This window comes from Talaromyces atroroseus (assembly GCF_001907595.1).
Source record: "Talaromyces atroroseus strain IBT 11181 chromosome Unknown scaffold_13, whole genome shotgun sequence".
In the NCBI taxonomy this organism is placed as follows: Eukaryota; Fungi; Ascomycota; class Eurotiomycetes; order Eurotiales; family Trichocomaceae; genus Talaromyces; species Talaromyces atroroseus.
The window spans coordinates 909,393-929,406 of NW_017971445.1; the positions used below are offsets into that span (position 1 = coordinate 909,393).

At 46.9% G+C, this 20,014-nt stretch overlaps 4 protein-coding genes across 4 annotated transcripts; 3 read left to right on the top strand and 1 right to left on the bottom strand.

Annotated features, from left to right (window-relative positions):
* Positions 1–1,160: 1,160 nt before the first annotated feature.
* On the bottom strand, positions 1,161–1,836 carry UA08_08352 (60S ribosomal protein L34-B; the record flags this gene model as incomplete). The annotated part of the gene is made up of 4 exons (XM_020263266.1): positions 1,161–1,361; positions 1,517–1,640; positions 1,715–1,728; positions 1,813–1,836. 4 exons carry the CDS (start codon positions 1,834–1,836, stop codon positions 1,161–1,163), a joined length of 363 nt encoding a protein of 120 aa, XP_020116767.1.
* Positions 1,837–2,354: 518 nt separating this feature from the next.
* UA08_08353 (Pre-mRNA-processing-splicing factor 8) lies at positions 2,355–11,895 on the top strand (the record flags this gene model as incomplete). The annotated part of the gene is made up of 12 exons (XM_020263267.1): positions 2,355–4,176; positions 4,273–9,399; positions 9,538–9,563; positions 9,702–10,138; positions 10,216–10,475; positions 10,532–10,546; positions 10,615–10,837; positions 10,918–10,956; positions 11,009–11,266; positions 11,327–11,366; positions 11,429–11,525; positions 11,624–11,895. 12 exons carry the CDS (start codon positions 2,355–2,357, stop codon positions 11,893–11,895), a joined length of 8,616 nt encoding a protein of 2,871 aa, XP_020116764.1.
* Positions 11,896–16,433: 4,538 nt separating this feature from the next.
* Positions 16,434–17,385, top strand: UA08_08354 (hypothetical protein; the record flags this gene model as incomplete). The annotated part of the gene is made up of 2 exons (XM_020263268.1): positions 16,434–17,210; positions 17,266–17,385. The coding sequence occupies 2 exons, from the start codon at positions 16,434–16,436 to the stop codon at positions 17,383–17,385; spliced, it is 897 nt and encodes a 298-aa protein (XP_020116765.1).
* An 898-nt stretch (positions 17,386–18,283) lies between these two features.
* Positions 18,284–19,399, top strand: UA08_08355 (Cytochrome c oxidase subunit 4, mitochondrial; the record flags this gene model as incomplete). The annotated part of the gene is made up of 6 exons (XM_020263270.1): positions 18,284–18,377; positions 18,522–18,566; positions 18,732–18,890; positions 18,965–19,065; positions 19,141–19,231; positions 19,311–19,399. 6 exons carry the CDS (start codon positions 18,284–18,286, stop codon positions 19,397–19,399), a joined length of 579 nt encoding a protein of 192 aa, XP_020116762.1.
* Between the last annotated feature and the right edge of the window lie 615 nt (positions 19,400–20,014).

Below are 20,014 nucleotides of genomic sequence, written 5' to 3' on the forward strand. Positions count from 1 at the left end.
ATTGCATGGTATTCTGAGTGGATGCTTACTTTCTGCTTATCCTTTTGTAATATCCCTGACTACCTAGGTAGAAGTAGTATTGGATGATTTGGCCGGTAGGGCAGGTAATTTAGCGGACATAGGTATGAGGCTGTCGGTCTTGCAGAGCTATTTCTTCTCCTTGTCCTCTTTTTATCTTTGTATTCTAAATTTCCTGAGCATAGACAATATGTTCATCTCCCTAGCTACCCATACTCAAATAGCCGAATAGATGTTGTCGACGGTCTTTGGTATCGCGGCCTCTTGTTCGGCTCCACGAAGCCGCAAAAGTTGGGTGATTTCTTGCGTTGTCTAAGGACTGCCTTATAGTGGCTTGAGACACCGTAAAGTTTGGGGATCGGATGAAGGAAGATAGAGACAAAAATTGATAAGACTGGCAAAAGCCCTGGTAAGACCGAGAGTCGCCTAGGCGCATGCAGGAGGCAAAACCTGCAAGCTATTGATAGCTAGAGACGGCCTTACATGCCTAGGGATGTGACTATAGTTGCAGGATCGACTTTTTGTCCCATTAGATGTTGCTACTCCGCATGAAGTTTTCATTGCCCTTTTTAGTCGAACTTTGGACCAGATATCTGATCGCGCGGGTTCACCGTCCTTGCCACTTTTTTTATATTAAATTTTTATGATGGCCGGGCGTGCAACCCTTAACTCACGGCTTTGCTCTACGTAGCTTTTGGCCTGGCGGTTCCATCGTCTCGTTACGGCTGTCTAGTTGAGACAATGGAAACTAGTCAGTCAGATCATTCATTTCAGACCTACGCCAATTGAAGAATGCTGATTAAAATTCATCAACTGATATTTTACTTTTCATATCGGTAATAATTGTAGACAATCGGCCCCATGACGAAAAGAAAACCTGGAGGCCGTCGAAAAATAAAAACTCGCCCAGATTCGCCGGAGGTCATACCACGTAGAGTAAAATGCAAAATGACCTTCATGACTTCAAATAATCTGTTGCAAGATGCGAGAGTACCCTATGGTCTGGGAGTGACCATCATCAATTTGGTCAAGACACCAGTAAACGTCCCTCTCACACATTCATTTCTTTATTTGATTTTTGTTCCATACTCCTAACGCAACTGAGTTCCCGCAAAACCACATTCTCCATTAAGTTTGATGATTTAGCGCTTGCGAGAGGCGGCCTTCTCTTTTTCTTGGGAGTCCTTAAGGACCTTCTTGACGATCTTCTGCTCCTCAATCAAGAAAGCACGGACGATGCGGTCCTTGACGCAGTTACCGCAGCGAGAACCACCGTATGCGCGAGAGACGTTCTTGCGAGGACGAGAGATCTGGGCATATTCACGAGGGCGAAGAGCGGGGACCTGGGGGTGAATTGTTAGACGATTTTTTCCCCCGCAAGATGCGAAATCGCAAAACCTCATTTAATAATTAAACGAGCGGATGTCACATAATAAGTCGATTGAAATCCAGGAACCGGAAGAAATATCCATGCAAAATTCAGAGAGGTGGCACTCACACCAGGGAGCTTGACGCCGCAGTCACCGCACTTGGGAGCGGTACCCTTCTTCTTGATATGCAAGTACCGAAGGTTTCCACCAGGGGTCTTGATGATGCGGACACGGTTGGACCTCGTGTTGTACCTATATCACAGAAAATCAAGGCATTAGCGCGTTGTTGTTGCTACCGGGAATCTCTCGAAGGAATCAGGACGTACGGGTTCCGTCGGCGCTGTGAAAGCGTTCAAAATTAGCATCAATTAATCACTGCGACAAAACCGTCTGAATTTGAGGGATTAACTGAGATCAAACTCACGTATTGCAATCTAGTGTTCGCCATTGTGACTGTCCTCGAATCTGTTTGTCGACGTTCGGGGAATCAGCGGCGCTGTCGTAGGGGTCGTTGTCGTCGAAAATTCCAGGCAGGAGAACGAATTGTGTGGGCTTTTTCGCAACCACACTAGGGCACTTTGGCGAGTACACTAGTCTTCATGCGGACTAGTGGAGCCTGGATGCCAAGAATCGCAGGTTATTCTTTCACTCGCCACCGCCTGCCCACCTGAGAATAGCGCGAACGCCAAAGCGCGAAGTTTCAGAAGGCATCGCAGCTTTTTATCAACTCGCCGCCATCCAATCTCCCCGCCTCCAGAAGGAAGCCCGTTCTGCTTTTGACCCCCTTTCTTCTGGGCAGCGCGCGTCATAACTGTCTATTTCAAATCTATACATTTTTCTTTGGCTTCTTGCGACAAATTGCCACTTTAATCCTGTCGCGAGAAGCAGTCCTTCGATGCAGCGGGTCAACCCTGCCTGATCTTGCATCCATACGAAGCTTCGAGTTCCCATCGACAACACTTTAACATGGCATCGCTTCCGCCACCTCCCCCTCCGGGATGGGGATCGGCAGCTCCTCCATCCATGCCTTCTGCACCTCCGCCGCCTGGATACCGACCCCCAGCCGATCCGAAAGTCGCAAAGTTTGCCCAGAAAAAGACAGAATGGCTGAGGACCCAGCGAAACAGATTTGGCGAAAAAAGGAAAGCAGGTTTTGTCGAATCGCAGAAAACTGATATGCCACCCGAACATTTACGAAAAATTGTTAGAGACATCGGCGACGTTTCTCAGAAAAAGTTTAGCAGTGACAAACGAAGCTATCTTGGAGCATTGAAATTCATGCCCCATGCTGTTCTTAAGCTACTTGAGAATATGCCCATGCCTTGGGAATCAGCTCGCGAAGTTAAGGTTCTGTATCATGTTAATGGTTGCTTGACTCTTGTCAATGAGAGCCCCCGAGTCATCGAGCCTGTTTTCCATGCTCAATGGGCGACCATGTGGGTTTGCATGAGGAGAGAAAAGGCCGACAGACGACATTTCAAGCGTATGCGCTTTCCTCCATTCGACGATGAAGAACCCCCTTTGTCGTGGTCCGAAAATATTGAAGATGTTGAACCCTTGGAGCCCATACAGATGGAGCTTGATGAGAATGAAGACGCCGCTGTGTACGAGTGGTTCTATGATCACAGGCCTCTACTCGATACTCCTCATGTCAACGGACCAAGTTATAAGCAGTGGAATCTGTCTCTTCCGCAGATGGCTACTCTCTATCGCCTAAGTCATCAACTATTGAGCGATGTGGTAGATAAAAATTACTTCCACATGTTCGAACTTGACAGTTTTATCACAGCCAAGGCTCTTAATGTGGCTATTCCGGGAGGGCCTCGATTCGAACCTCTATACAAAGATATCGATCCAAATGACGAGGACTTTGGCGAGTTCAATGCGATTGATCGAATTATTTTTCGCTCCCCTATCCGCACAGAATATCGTGTGGCGTTTCCTTACCTTTACAATTCTCTCCCAAGGAGCGTTAAGCTGTCTTGGTATTCGCATCCCCAGGCTGTTTATGTTCGGTCCGATGACCCGAACCTTCCGGCCTTCTACTTCGATCCCGTTATCAATCCTATATCGTCGCGGTCCGTTGCTCCCAAAAACATCACTGTTTCCCACGAGGATGAAATTTTCGGTCCGGATAATAATGAGGATGATTTCGAACTTCCAGGCGATGTTGAACCTTTCTTGGCGGATGAGGAGCTCTACAACAGCGACACAGCATCAGCGATTGCTCTTCTATGGGCTCCTTATCCTTTTGACCGCCGTTCGGGCAGGATGGTTCGGGCACAGGATGTTCCATTGGTAAAGCAGTGGTACCTGGAACACTGCCCACAGGGCCAGCCTGTCAAGGTTCGAGTCTCATATCAGAAGCTTTTGAAGTCATATGTGCTCAACGAGCTACATAAGACCAAGCCCAAAGCTCAAAACAGGCAGGATCTATTGAAAACACTCAAGGGTACCAAGTTCTTCCAGACAACGACAATTGACTGGGTCGAAGCAGGTCTTCAAGTTTGTAGGCAGGGCTTCAATATGTTGAATTTACTTATTCATCGAAAAAATTTAACATATCTGCACCTCGATTATAACTTTAATCTGAAGCCTGTGAAGACCCTGACAACAAAGGAACGAAAAAAGTCTCGCTTCGGTAATGCCTTCCATCTTATGCGGGAAATATTGCGTTTGACAAAGTTAATTGTCGATGCGCAAGTGCAATACCGACTTGGTAACATCGACGCCTTCCAGCTTGCTGATGGTATTCTCTACGCCTTCAACCATGTCGGACAGTTGACTGGTATGTATCGCTACAAATACAAGCTGATGCATCAAATTCGATCTTGCAAGGACTTGAAGCATTTGATATACTATCGCTTCAACTCAGGTCCTGTAGGTAAAGGTCCAGGCTGCGGTTTCTGGGCGCCGGCATGGCGTGTCTGGCTATTTTTCATGCGTGGTATTATCCCATTGCTAGAGAGATGGCTTGGAAACCTGCTTTCCCGCCAATTTGAGGGCCGTCATAGCAAGGGCGTTGCGAAGACAGTGACGAAGCAACGTGTGGAGTCTCACTTTGACTTAGAATTGCGTGCTTCTGTCATGGCTGATCTCATTGACATGATGCCGGAAGGTATCAAACAAAACAAGGTTAACACCGTTCTACAGCATCTGTCTGAGGCATGGAGATGCTGGAAGAGTAACATCCCATGGAAAGTACCAGGTCTTCCAGCTCCAATCGAAAACATCATTCTTCGATATGTCAAAGCCAAGGCTGATTGGTGGATCTCGGTTGCTCATTACAATCGTGAGAGAATTCGAAGGGGCGCTACTGTGGACAAGACAGTGGCGAAAAAGAACTTGGGTCGTCTCACCCGACTTTGGCTGAAAGCCGAACAGGAGCGACAACACAATTACCTCAAGGACGGTCCCTACGTCTCGTCCGAAGAAGCTGTTGCTATCTATACCACCACTGTTCACTGGCTAGAATCTCGCAAATTTTCTCCGATTCCGTTCCCTAGTGTCTCCTATAAGCATGATACTAAGATTCTGATCCTGGCTCTCGAACGACTACGAGAATCTTATTCTGTGAAAGGTCGCCTCAACCAAAGTCAGCGTGAGGAATTGGCTCTCATTGAACAAGCATATGATTCCCCTGGCACTACGTTAGCTAGAATTAAGCGCTTTTTGTTGACTCAGCGAGCGTTTAAGGAAGTTGGCATTGACATGAACGACAACTACAGCGACATTAATCCCGTTTATGATGTTGAGCCAATCGAAAAAATAACCGACGCCTACTTGGATCAGTATTTGTGGTATCAAGCTGACCAGCGACACCTGTTCCCTTCCTGGATTAAGCCTTCAGATTCCGAGGTGCCGCCATTGTTGACATATAAATGGGCTCAGGGAATAAACAATCTGTCTAACGTGTGGGAGACAGCTGATGGCGAGACGAACGTTATGATAGAAACGAAGTTATCCAAGGTCTACGAGAAGATTGACTTGACTTTGCTCAATCGACTTCTTCGTCTAATCATGGATCACAATCTGGCCGATTACATTACGTCGAAGAACAATGTCCAACTTAATTACAAAGACATGAATCATACAAATAGTTATGGATTGATTCGTGGTCTTCAATTCTCCGGCTTTGTCTTTCAGTACTATGGCTTGGTTATTGATCTTCTTCTTCTGGGTCTTCAACGCGCAAGCGACCTAGCTGGTCCCCCGCAAAGTCCAAATGATTTCTTGCAGTTCAAGGACCGTGAGACTGAAACACGTCATCCGATCCGTCTTTATACACGCTATGTCGACAAGATTTGGGTCTTCTTACGATTTAGCGCGGACGACTCTCGGGATCTCATACAGCGCTTCCTTACGGAACAACCAGATCCTAACTTTGAGAATGTCATTGGATACAAGAATAAGAAATGCTGGCCTCGTGATTCCCGGATGCGTCTCATGCGTCATGATGTCAACCTTGGGCGGGCTGTTTTCTGGGACTTAAAGAATCGGTTACCGCGATCTATAACCACTATTGAATGGGATGACACATTTGCAAGCGTGTATAGCAGAGACAACCCGAACCTGCTTTTCTCGATGTGCGGCTTCGAAGCTCGTATTCTTCCGAAGATTCGGAACCAGAATGATGAATTCCCTATCAAAGATAGTGTCTGGTCCCTCGTGGACAATACGACGAAAGAGCGAACTGCGTATGCATTCCTTCAGGTGACTGAAGAAGATATTCAAAAGTTCAATAACCGCATTCGTCAAATTCTCATGTCCTCTGGCTCTACGACGTTCACCAAGATCGCCAATAAATGGAATACAGCGTTGATTGCTCTCTTCACATACTATCGTGAGGCTGCTGCATCGACAGTCAATCTCTTGGATACAATCGTGAAGTGTGAGACAAAAATACAGACACGAGTCAAGATTGGTTTGAACTCAAAAATGCCATCGAGGTTCCCTCCAGCTGTCTTTTACACACCCAAGGAGTTGGGTGGTCTTGGAATGATATCTGGTTCTCACATTCTCATTCCTGCAAGCGATAAGCGCTGGTCTAAACAAACTGACACCGGCGTCACCCATTACCGCGCGGGTATGTCACATGATGAGGAAACCTTAATTCCACACATCTTCCGCTACATCATACCTTGGGAAGCTGAGTTCATTGATTCACAACGTGTTTGGATGGAATACTCCCAAAAGCGACAGGAAGCCAATCAACAGAACAGGCGTTTGACCCTGGAGGATTTGGAAGACAGCTGGGATCGTGGTCTTCCCCGTATCAACACTCTCTTCCAGAAGGATCGAAGCACCCTCAGCTTCGATAAAGGTTTCCGTGCCAGGACCGAATTCAAGATTTATCAACTCATGAAGAGCAATCCATTCTGGTGGACTAGCCAGAGACACGATGGCAAACTCTGGAATCTGAACGCATACCGTACCGATGTGATCCAAGCGCTGGGCGGTGTTGAGACCATTTTGGAGCACACCTTGTTTAAAGCAACTGCTTTTCCGTCATGGGAGGGTCTATTCTGGGAACGAGCTAGCGGTTTCGAAGAATCCATGAAATTTAAAAAGCTCACGAACGCTCAGCGTTCTGGTCTTAATCAGATCCCCAACCGTCGTTTCACTCTGTGGTGGTCTCCCACTATCAATAGAGCGAACGTCTACGTCGGTTTCCAAGTGCAGTTGGATTTGACTGGCATTTTCTTGCACGGAAAGATCCCGACGCTGAAAATTTCGTTGATCCAGATTTTCCGTGCTCATTTGTGGCAGAAAATACACGAATCCGTTGTGATGGATCTTTGCCAGGTCTTTGACCAAGAATTGGAAGCTCTTGGCATTGAAGCGGTTCAAAAGGAAACCATCCACCCAAGGAAGTCTTACAAGATGAATAGCTCCTGTGCGGATATTCTGTTATTTGCGACGAACAAGTGGAATGTGACCCGACCATCGCTTCTCTTTGACACGAAAGATGTCATTGAACCCACAACGACGAATAAGTTCTGGCTTGATGTCCAACTACGTTACGGTGACTACGATTCGCATGATATCGAACGTTACGTACGGGCGAAATACCTTGACTATACAACAGATAGTATGAGTATATACCCATCAGCTACTGGCTTGATGATCGGTATAGATTTGGCCTACAACCTTTACTCTGCTTATGGTCAATACTTCCCTGGACTGAAAGCGCTTATTCAACAGGCTATGGCAAAGATCATGAAAGCAAATCCAGCCTTGTATGTACTGCGAGAGCGTATTCGCAAGGGTCTGCAGCTGTATGCTTCCGAAAATAACCAGGAGTTCCTCAACTCTCAGAATTATTCCGAGTTGTTCAGTCCTCAAATTCAGCTTTTCATTGATGATACGAATGTCTATCGAGTTACTATTCATAAAACATTCGAAGGTAACTTGACGACTAAACCAATCAACGGAGCTATCTTCATCTTCAACCCTCGTACCGGCCAATTGTTCTTAAAGATTATCCACACAAGTGTCTGGGCTGGCCAGAAACGTCTCGGCCAATTGGCGAAATGGAAAACAGCGGAAGAAGTTGCAGCCCTCATTCGTTCACTGCCTGTCGAAGAACAACCCAAACAGCTTATTGTTACACGCAAAGGCCTTCTTGATCCTCTGGAGGTTCATCTACTTGACTTCCCTAATATTTCCATCCGTGCATCCGAACTTCAGCTTCCTTTCCAAGCTGCCATGAAAGTTGAGAAGCTTGCAGATATGATCTTAAGAGCAACTGAGCCTCAGATGGTTCTTTTCAACCTCTACGATGAATGGCTGAAATCTATCTCGCCATATACTGCTTTCTCCCGATTGATTCTGATCCTTCGTGCGCTTCATGTCAACACTGATAAGACAAAAATTGTTCTTCGACCGGATAAGACCGTTATTACCCAGGAACATCATATATGGCCGACACTTTCCGATGACGACTGGATTAAGGTGGAAGTCCAACTGCGTGATCTCATTTTGAATGACTACGGCAAGAAGAACAATGTCAACGTCCAGAGTTTGACTAGCAGTGAGGTCAGGGATATCATCCTTGGTATGGAAATCAGTGCGCCATCGCTGCAACGTCAGCAAGCGGCCGAGATAGAGAAGCAACAGGAGGACCAGAAGCAACTTACAGCGGTCACTACAAAGACTCAGAATGTCCGCGGCGAAGAGATCATAGTGACCACAACGTCGCAGTATGAACAACAATCTTTTGCTTCCAAGACGGAATGGCGTACTCGTGCTATTGCCACGTCCAACCTCCGCACTCGGGCCAACAATATCTATATATCATCTGATGATATCCGCGAAGATGGACTGTACACATACGTCATGCCAAAGAATATCTTGAAGCGTTTCATCATGATTGCCGATCTTCGGGTTCAGGTTGCAGGTTACCTTTACGGTAGATCACCGCCGGACAACGACCAAGTCAAAGAAGTTTGTACCATTGTCATGATTCCTCAAGTTGGAAATACCCGCGATGTGCAGCTTCCGCAGCAATTGCCTCAACACGAGTATCTCAACAATCTGGAACCCCTGGGAGTTATCCATACTATCTCGGGCAATGAGCCATCATACATGACTGCGCAGGACGTCACTCAACATGCACGGCTCATGAACTCACATTCGTCATGGGACAAGAAAACAGTGACTATGACTGTATCGTTTACGCCTGGGTCAGTCTCACTAGGCGCATGGGCGCTCACTCCTCAGGGTTATAAGTGGGGTGCCGAGAACAAAGATACCAGCTCAGATCAACCACAGGGATTTTCAACGAATATGGGTGACAAATGCCAGCTATTGCTCAGTGACAAGATACGCGGATATTTCTTGGTGCCGGAGGACAATGTGTGGAACTACAGCTTCATGGGCAGTTCTTTCAGCAGCGTCGAAAAACGACCCGTTTATGTCAAGATTGACACTCCTCTGCGATTCTACGACGATCAGCACCGTCCCCTGCACTTCCAGAACTTTGCTGAGTTGGAGGACATCTGGGTTGATCGTACTGATAATTTTGCTTAAAACGCTACGATGGGCAGGTGGTGACTCTTCGGGAGAGGGGGTTCCAAGGCGTTTGTTGTTTATGGGAAGCCTCTATGCTATTTCTTGTTTGTTTGCATGTGTATAAAAAATGAATCAGTTTTATGTTTGTTCAAAATCGTGACTGTATGTCTGTGCTCATTTTATTATTGTGGAGTTGTAATGTATTACCTATCAGTCAAACATGTAACAAAGAATATTAATTTGATTTATTTTGCCAGAAGGAAATACTGATATCAACATTAATAATATGGATACATATAGTATGTCCCTGAGAATACCATCGCAAGGCGGACTTCTTCCGTGGAAGCAAAGGTGGGCCCACATGCTGCAAAAAAAGCTGCCCCGCACGTGCGACTCATACAATCGCCGCCGGCTTTCTGCAACCCCTCCAAGAGATCAGCAAAGCGTCTTCAACACTCGTCTCGCGGCATTGGTAGCGGCGGTGAAGATTTTCAACTTCTGGTTTGGATCGAAAACATTTTGATCTGCACACGGACTGGTAAAAAAGGGGGGGGAAAAGAAACGAAGACATACCAAGACATCATGGCACAACCCGAAGCCGCAACGGTGCTCCCAATCCGCGAAGGGGAAGGAGAAAAGAAGGGTGCCGCTGAGCAGGAAATCAACCCTTGGGATGTTCAAGCTGGCACGGACGAGAATGGGAATTCGCTTGCATTCGATTACGTCGCCATCTCAAAGTATGTGGATTGCTTGAAGAGACAATATATGCTCTGCGGTTGAATCTCGAGACTCACACTTCTTGCTCGATAACTAGGAAATGGGCAACCAAACTCATTGATGATGATATCCTTCAACGATTTGAGCGTCTTACGGGCCACAAACCTCACCGCTGGCTAAGGCGAGGACTCTTTTTCTCGCATCGTGACTTCGATAAGATTCTTGATAGATACGAAGCGGGAGAACCTTTCTTCATATACACTGGACGTGGCCCATCAAGCGATGCGCTACATCTCGGACATACGATACCTTTCTCTTTCACGAAGTGGCTTCAGGATGTGTTTGATGTTCCTCTAGGTATGTCGGAGCAGGTGACTAGAAGAAGTCTAGGGCTGTGCTAACAATGAGAGCAGTGATCATGCTTACAGGTGAGAACTCATTGGTGCGGTGGTTGACGTTTCCGGATGCTTTTCAATACTGACACCCCTTCGAAAAGATGATGAGAAGGCTCTCTTCAAGGACAAGCTTACTTTTGAGGACGCGCACAAATTTGGACTACAGAACGCCAAGGATATCATTGCTTGCGGCTTTGATCTCAAGAAGACTTTTATTTTCAGTGATTTGGAATATATCAGCGGACCCTTCTTGATGAATACCTGGGAGTTCTCCAAACTTGTCACATTTAATCAAGTGAGAGGCGCGTTTGGGTTTAATGAGAGGTTAGTCCTGCTGTCTCACTGTGTTGCTAAAATTTCTGTTACGCCTCTTCTCCAAAATATCATACTGACACCGTATATAGTACCAACATTGGAAAAATCATGTTCCCGGCAGTGCAATGGTAGGTTTCCCATTCTCTTTCCCACAAAAGAACTTGATCTTTGTGCTAACAGTGTTTTCCCCAGTGTGGCTGCTTTTGCCACATCATACCCCCATATCTGGTCCGAAAAACCTGCAACAGAGCGGACAAAGGCAATTGCAAAGATCCCTTGCTTGATTCCTATGGCAATAGATCAAGATCCTTATTTCCGACTCCTGCGAGATAATGCTCATAGGATGCGTTTTCCTTCGCCAAAGCCGGCATTGATCCATTCAAAATTCCTCACCTCGCTGCAAGGTGCCGGTGGCAAGATGAGTGCTAGTGACCCAAAGTAAGTCCTCGGCTCCTCCAATATAATTCGAATAATTCCCTCACCAGTCTTCGTTCATAGTTCTGCGATTTACATGTCGGATACCCCAAATCAAATCAAAGTAAGTGTCAAAAAATACGATTTTCCTTTCGGACCGTATATGTTGACTCTCATGGCTTGCAGAATAAAATCAACAAGCACGCATTCAGCGGTGGCAGAGAGACTGTGGAGGAGCACCGGGAGCTGGGTGGTATTCCGGAGATCGACGTTGCATTTCAATGTATGTGAATACATTTGCCTCCTTTTGCTCTCCTAGCCTTTTCTATCCAGCCCCAGTCACAACCATCACCACAATTACTAACAACGTAACAACAATAGATCTTTCTTACTTTGAAGAAGATGACGAGAAACTGAAGAAGATCGAGGACGACTACCGAAGCGGGGCGCTACTCACCGGTGAATTGAAGAAGATGGCAATCGAATTGATTCAGGAGCACGTCAAGGAATTTCAGACCAGGAGGAAGGAGGTATCGGACGATCTCTTAAGACAGTTCATGGCGCCGCGCAAGCTGGAGTGGAAAGGAAACCCTAACCCCAAGCCCAAGGAGGCCATTAAGAAGGAGAAAGAGGCATCGTCACAGAAAAACTGAGAGTTGAGAAGAAAATCCAAAGAAAATGCGATCGCCTTTTGAGACAGTATTCCACGTCATTGCATGTCTAAACGCTATTCTTGGTTATGTTAAGGTTTCATCAAGCTTGGCGACGACGCCGTATATTTTATTCTGTACAGGTGCAATGCAATTGATATCACCGCCATTCACCGGACCATGAGCTCAGCTAGTCAGCTCAACCATGCGATTTTAGTAAAATGATACCATCACGCAAGAGTCTGTTTTAGGCAAGACACTCCGAGTCCATACAGGTTTTGGCTCCCGTAGTCTGAGGTAGGTGGCGTTTTTCAAGGTAGGGATTCATTTTGCGATACATATCGGATGATTCAGTTTCCTTCTTCTACTAGACCATATCTATAGTACAGCTAACTATGCGGAGTACTCCGTAGCTAACAGGGAAAAACCTGCCCTAGGCCGACTTGGCCCAGCCTTTGAGCCATGGCCACTCACTGGAGAAGGTTTGGCCCGGTCCCTCCAGCATCGAACGGTGAATTTTCATACCAAGGTAATAGAGCTATGATATGTACGGAAGTACCCAAGTAGTATAACCATGTAGTAGTACAGAACTGCATACTATGCTGGATAGATGGCATGACAGAGGTCGAGTGCTTACGCGTTCAATTAATTTATCTACTGATTTGTGCATTAGCCTGACCACTTCAACCGTAGCTTTTCTCTGTCTGTCTGTCTGTCTGTCTCTTCTTCTAGGCTAACTATGCCGTAAATTTTAGGCCGAATGTTCTGCGTTGCTTAGTACCATCATTGCTTGAAGAAGAAGGTCGTATGCCTGAGGCCAGAACGATGAATCCTTCTGGGCTTGGCGTCCACGTGTTTAACCTTTAAGTTCGACTGGGGCTAAATTCAAAGCTTCAGTCACCATCCTTTATCATAGCATCGTCTGTTATAATATTATGTATATGATTATGATCGGGATTGTCGATTGTCGATTGACTTTCGGTTCCTGGCACATGGATATTTTAATTTGAATAATGTTAACAGAACAAATAAACCGAGAACATACTACTAATTCCAGCCCGCTCGTTCAGTACTACGTAACCTGCGGAGTCTGTTGTATTTGATAAGAAATAAGGTGGGATCAAGCTCGCACGTGGAATTGACAAATTTCACAATTCTTCCCGCACTTGCGCGACAACCCCAGGGCATTCGCCGGAGTAATGCCCTCTTCAAGGTACCACGATATCATGCCAATCAGTTCAGAGAAAACTCGGCAGGACTTACTCCGTCACGTACGGAGTAGGTAAGAAAATTGGCTAGTTGTCTCGATTGACATTGCTGACTAGAAATCTAACTACGTACTCGAAGAAGAATGATCTGCGGCAGTTGCAAGCACGGATCCCGCCATCCCAACGTTGCGTTGCGGTGGAACTCGACTTAGATTTCGGTATTTGCAATGCGTGGCGGGCCCGACAATTCGGACATGCCTGAAGAAAATATTTCTGAACAAGCAAAAGCTCGAATTTTGGTTTCAGCTACGACTGTGGATATGCAGTGTTGCTAGCCCGTGGAGCTATGAGCACATGCCACATGGTGCGCTTATATGAGACACCTCAGAATAGCTGTGCTCGCCGCTTGTATTGTGACTATACAGTATAGATACACCTAGAGATCGCTCAACTGTGAGCCAAGGGAGACACCAGTGGTATGAGAGCGAGTCTCCGCCGGCGCCACAGACTCTAAGCGTTTTCGAAGGCTCGGGCCATGCCTTGGCTGGCACGTAGACTGTTCCTTTTGCCGAGAGAAGAATTGATCCAGGTGAATCAGCTTAGTAGTATATTTCTAGGCAGCCAGCACTAGGACGAGGACGAGGAGCATGGATCCCAAGCGAGGCTTGCACACCCCACAGTGCGTATTCAGCGCTTTCCCGAGTATGGGCAACACGCCGTAGCGGGCACAGCCTGTTGAGATAAGACCTCTGTTGGCGGCGAATGCAATGCTGACGGAGGACTCGTCCAGGCCGATCTGATTGTGCGCGAGCTTCAGCGCTCCAAGGGGGGGGAGGAGTTTTCCAGGAGAAGAGGGAGACGGCGGGGAGAGACACAGAGAAGAAGCGTTGGAAGGTGAAACGGTGAAGTTGCCCCCCAGTGGGGGTCGCTAAGCAAATTTGCGGACGGGTAGTTGCGCGCGCACCTGCCACCTGCCACCCGCCACCCGGCCAATTGTCTTCGTCTCCTGCTCCGTCGTCCAAACTTGCAGGGTTCATGCCGGAGGGATGATGATGACCTGGCATTGTCATTTGGTAGTGCGCCTTTTGACTATGATTATGCATTGACACTGTGCCGAACTGAAATCCCACAGCTTGCTCCAGTCTCCCTCCCGGTCGTGGCTCGGCCCAGCCCGCTCGACCGCTGCTCTGCGAATAGCTTCGAGCCTTCGTCGACTCACTACTACCATCCTACCAAGGACAAGCACTCCCTCCGTGTCTCCACCAAGCACGTTTCACCGTTCACGCCGTCCTCCGTACGGCGCGGCTGGTGGCAGAACCTCCCTCCCTATCTGGTATCGCCGTTGTTCGTCCCGTCAACCTTGCAGCGGAAAATAAAACAACCAATCGATTTGGCGGGCGTCGCTTATCACCTCTTCTGCCACGCCATGCCACGAATACACTTACACTTACTGGAAGATTGACCGTCGAAACGTGGAGCAGCGCCAAGAAGCCAGAGCGGATGAGCATATTTCCCGGGCGTTGACTACCGCATTAGCGCGATGGTCTTTGACTCCAACGCACTCCCCACCTGGACCAAGTCAATCACTCCTTAGCCCATAACTATGCCACGGATACTGGGAGTCGATTCCCTGTTCTGAACTGACTAATCATGGGAACGGTCCTGGCTCCGCCGTTCACAGACACTACGAGCTTCGGACTATTCTGTATGGAGTAGTAAGTTGTGTGGCTGTCTTTTCTATTATTGATGCTAGCTTTCCTGGGACTCCGTCGCCTTTTCCAGATGGCAGATGGCAGACACCAATTCTGAATTCATATATTCCGGCATGTGATGCTGCCGAGGGTGGCCTAGATACTACCTAGTCATCTCTGCCGGCGTCGGCGCCCGCCCGAAAGTGGCCTTACTTGCTCAGGAAAACTCTCCTCCTCCATGGCTCGAGGGACGGAAAAAAAGAACGGAAAAAAAAAAAAAAAGCCGAAATGAACATGCAGGACAATTACATAGTATCTATGACCAAAAGAGACGTTGCTCGTGCACCGGAATGCAAAGAGTTAGGCACGGAGACTGTGCATGAGAATCCGAGACCAATCAATTGAGTAGCAGGCGACGAGGACGAAACAAAAGAAGGAAATACTAATTACAATACGCCCTGCTGTTTATCCACAACGAGACCCACCTGTCAACTTCTTAATTAGCAGTCAGACTTTATTATTCTGGCCTACCTCATTTTGCAACCTGCAGGGTGCAACTGCAATCCACTCCCAGTACACAAATACGGACAGGAGATTGAGGAGAGAGCCTTTTTATTAGTAGCTTGCCTTTATTGACCCCGTGCAGTACTTTCCTGTCTAGACCTCCTGGTCGGCTACTGGTCTCCTGTGGCTCTCCCAGCGGAAGGGATTCTTTTCTTTCCCATTATTTGTTCCCTTAGTATTTGTTTCCAGAGTTTTCTTGTCCAGTCCAACCGGCGTCCACACTGTTATTCATACGCCAATCACATCTCAACCTAACCGTCAAGCCAGAGTCGATCGCTGTCATATTGTCAAAGTCGCATGAATCATGAGCCGATGTTTTCCAAAGAGTAAGCCTCACATACCCCAGCTCATCGGCGTGCCACACTTGTCTAAACCCCCCCTTTTTTTTTTTCACTTTGTGTGCCGACTTCAGTTCTCGCTTGTATAGACCTTGATGGAGGATAGTATAAGATGCGTTGAGCGGCCCGAATTAGCAACCACTGATACATGCACCGCTCGGTCTCGCGGCTCCCCTTCTGACAGACTTCCTGACGCACATTTACATTTCATACAAACTCTACTGTTTCAACTTGCAAACTAATCTTCTGGTGACAGATAACACTCTTATATAGAGAAGCGTAACGGGAAACCTTAACAACGGCCTTCTATACATCCACTTGCCTCCATATTGGTTTAGCGCTTCTTCAGGGCGGGGTCTCGACTTTTATGCTTAATATCTGCAAGGTCACTTTTTCTCTTCATTAATAATAATAATATCTCTTCAACTTAAAGGACCGCCTGCGAATCAGACGCGGAAAAGCATTAATCGCTCAACGAACGATCAATCAACCAAAACATCATCCAATCTCGAGGCCTCCCTCGTCTGGCACCACCTTTTGTTCTCCCCTTTTCATTTTGATCATTTGGTGGTTTATGAGGCCTGCCAGAGCTTGTCCAAGCTCTAGCAGGTCCTAGAGTGAAAGCCGCGACGCTGGCGGATCCGTATCGCGGTTATTCCATCGATTATTCATCTCAAGATCACAGCAAATCACAAGAGAAACCCGGTTTGCTTGTTTTTCAATCAAGTCAACCGCAGGTCATGCACCATGGGGCCCCTACAGATATGCCATTTGTGCCCCGTGGTGCGCAGCAACCTCAACAACACCAGCAGCATCACCATGTAGGCTCACCCGCCATGAGGGAAGCGGCGGCTCATATCCCGGATGTTCACCATCATCAACCGTTACTTATAAACCCTCACCAGATGGTTCCATCTCCAATGTCTTCTCACTTCGGTGCCAATCCCCTCCAATTTCAAGCACCGCGTGCAGCGAAACGTCCGAGATTAGACGGAGGTGATGGAAACGAAGATGAGCATCGATTAGATCTACATCTTCAAATGCTCAAACCAGATTCACACGCAGAAGGAACGGCGTCTCCGGAGATGATGTTATCAGCCCATGGTGACGCTTCGGGACAGCAGCGAGCTGCAGCACACGCCTTTGCACTACCACCGCCTGTACATCAGCAACAGCCACAGCAACCCCCGCAGCAACATCATCATCACAGGTTACCCAATCAGGCAGTCATGCATACGATGCAGCAACCTGGGGGCGATGTCGGCTCTACCCCTGCGCCTTCCGGACTGCCGAGTGTGGTGGGACAAGCAGGCATGCCTGACCCTGCACCCCGTCCGCGTGGGCCAAAGCTTAAATTTACACCAGAGGAAGACGCATTACTGGTGGAATTAAAAGAGCACAAAAACTTGACCTGGAAGCAAATATCCGATTTCTTTCCAGGAAGAACAAGTGGGACTCTACAGGTGCGCTACTGCACGAAATTGAAAGCCAAGGACACGGTTTGGACAGACGAAATGGTAAGAGAATATTCATATTCTTTGACATCATAATGCCTCTGACTTTACCTTATAGGTTCAGAGGTTACGAAATGCAATTCAGGATTATGAGAATGACCGTTGGCGGATTATAGCTGGCAAAGTCGGACATGGCTTTACCCCGGCAGCTTGCCGAGAAAAGGCAACGGAGTTATGAAAATTACTTCACATATACAAACGATGAATCAATTTCTTGATGCGGAATCCTTGAAAAATAGCCACGAGAGATCCTGTTTTGAAGGTGTTCGACAGGAAGCTCAGTACAAGACATTCGGACGCCATTTTATCTTTGCTCTATTCCTTGGTCCCGGAGTTCTTTTTTCTTTTTTTTTCATGTCCCGCAATGTTATAGTACTTTAGCTGCTTGGGAACTCACCGTGTCTCCTTTGTATTATTGGTGAGACAATGTCAGTATCAGTCGTTCTTCTCGTTGGAAGTTTGTTATATACGCATTTACCTCACTCTCCTTTAGCAAATGTTTTGATACTATTCTCTGTTTCCTTTCTCCGTTGCTGCACACAGTCTCGTCACTCGATTTAGTATGAATCTTTGAATGTGGCGAAGGCGCCATAGTCATTCCTATTGATTTTCTTATATATTCCTTCTCTCTTTTTCTGTCCCCTTCGTTTCCAGTGGTCCTAGGAGCACAGATATGTGTAGTAACGACATTTGAAGTAATTCTATGGGGACACTCAAACCCAGAAATCACAAGAAAATACACGCCTTTTTAACAAAAGGGAGCTCACTCCTCATGATTAAGAACAGAAGTAAGCTTCGGCCAATCACAGCTCGCGGATTTCACCGGACGTACGATGACTAAGCCGCTTGTCGAAGTTTTTTGAAATCGGAATGGTTTTGATAGCGGCTAAACCCGTTTTAGCATAGATGACGGGCCGGAAACCTCACGCAACTCGCACCTCACCCGATCTCAACCTCAACCGAGTCTTCCTTCCCAAGACCTTCTCTTCGCCAATTGCTCTCCACTCCCCGGGACTTCAACCTTTTTCAGTCACTCGAGAGTATTACTACCGCTCTTGTGAGGGACTAAAGGCACAATGTTCGCCTCACGCGCTGTTTCCACCATTGCCAGGCGCGCCCCTGTCAGGGCTTTCACCAAAGCTCGTCCTTTCACTTCCTCCGTGTCTCGCTGTACGTAACCCCGCTACCGGTTCCAGATTACGCCTTGTCTCTTCAGTTCTTTCCCTGGTTGAATGCGATCAATTGCAAGAGGACAATGGTTTATTATGACGTCAAAGCGCACTATCCGGCTAACCGAAAGATGTTTTTTTATAGACGACAGCAAGCTCAACGTACCGGGCAAGATTATCTCATACGAAGGTTCGCCGCCATATCCTCTCACGGTTCCTGCTCAGGTTCTAGTGTGCTTGGTCTCAAGTCTATTGCGAGACATCCGATCGCCTGGACCATATATATATATGCCAGGGTCTTCGTCTGGTCAAATCATATGACTCAATGCTAACCTGAATTCGTGATATAATACAGAGGTCAAGACCGAAGATGATCTCCTTCCTCCTGGCTCTAAGCCCACCACGGTTCCCAGTGATCTTGAGCAGGCTACCGGTCTTGAGCGTTTGGAACTGCTCGGAAAGATGCAAGGCATTGACGTTTTCGACATGAGGCCTCTTGATGCTTCTCGCAAGGGTATGTATTCTTTAGTTGCCCGCCTACAGAGAATGAACAGAATAGTGGGCTAATAGATCAATTGCATTACCTAGGAACTTTGGAGAATCCTATCATCGTCAATGGCGCCGGAGACGAACAATATGCTGGTTGCACTGGCTACCCTGCCGACTCCCATCTCGTCAACTGGTTGACAGTAAGTCATGGCCCTATTAATTCGCATTAGAATAATCTTTCATAATTTCAAAGCACTAACGATGCATTTATAAAGGTCTCTCGTGATCGCCCAATCGAGCGTTGCGGCGAGTGTGGCAATGTTGTCAAGCTCAACTACGTTGGTCCAGAGGAAGACCCCCATGCTCGTAAGTCCTTCTAAAATTGATGGCAATTATTTGTCGTTTTTCGTCAGTGGCTAACCGATTATTCTCGTGCAACGATCAGACGACCACGGCCATGGTCACGGACACCCAGCTTATGAAGAGCCCAAGACTTTCGCAGACTATGTCAAGCCCGAATACTGGTACCGATAGATTGTTACCATCTAACGTTGGTACTTTTCCATCATCTAAGGCAGGATTGACTTGGTCTGCACAAGGAAACTGAAAAGTCTTCGACCTTTCCAATTTGCTCGTAGGTTAGAATTGCTCTGAACATATAAATGCCAAAACACACACCTTCCCATCAATCGAGACAAGAACAACATTCTCAACTTTATTTATTTCCTTTGTCGTTTTTATAACCTGTCAACAAAGTACTTTGTAGTATAGCCGAGAGGGGAATGAAGAATAGATCCTTCCTAAGGCGTTTTTTTTTCTATATCCATCAGTCGCTTGACTACCATGAGTTGGAACAAGGTGTAGGAAGGACTATTGTAAGGATAGGTAGTTAAGTTTTAATATGTATGATTTAAAAAAGCACAAATACCAGTTGTATTCTGTACACAGCCTAGTAAAAATATACATCGAGTATAAATACAACTAGCTATCTACTCTCGAAGATAAATATGTATCAGACGCACTTATATCTTCCCCAAACCCATGCCATAGTTGAATAGACACGAATATATAGACTTTACCGAGAAAATCGATTGAATATGATCCGCGGTAACTTCAAAGAACGTAGCGTCCACCCCAACCAAGTAGACG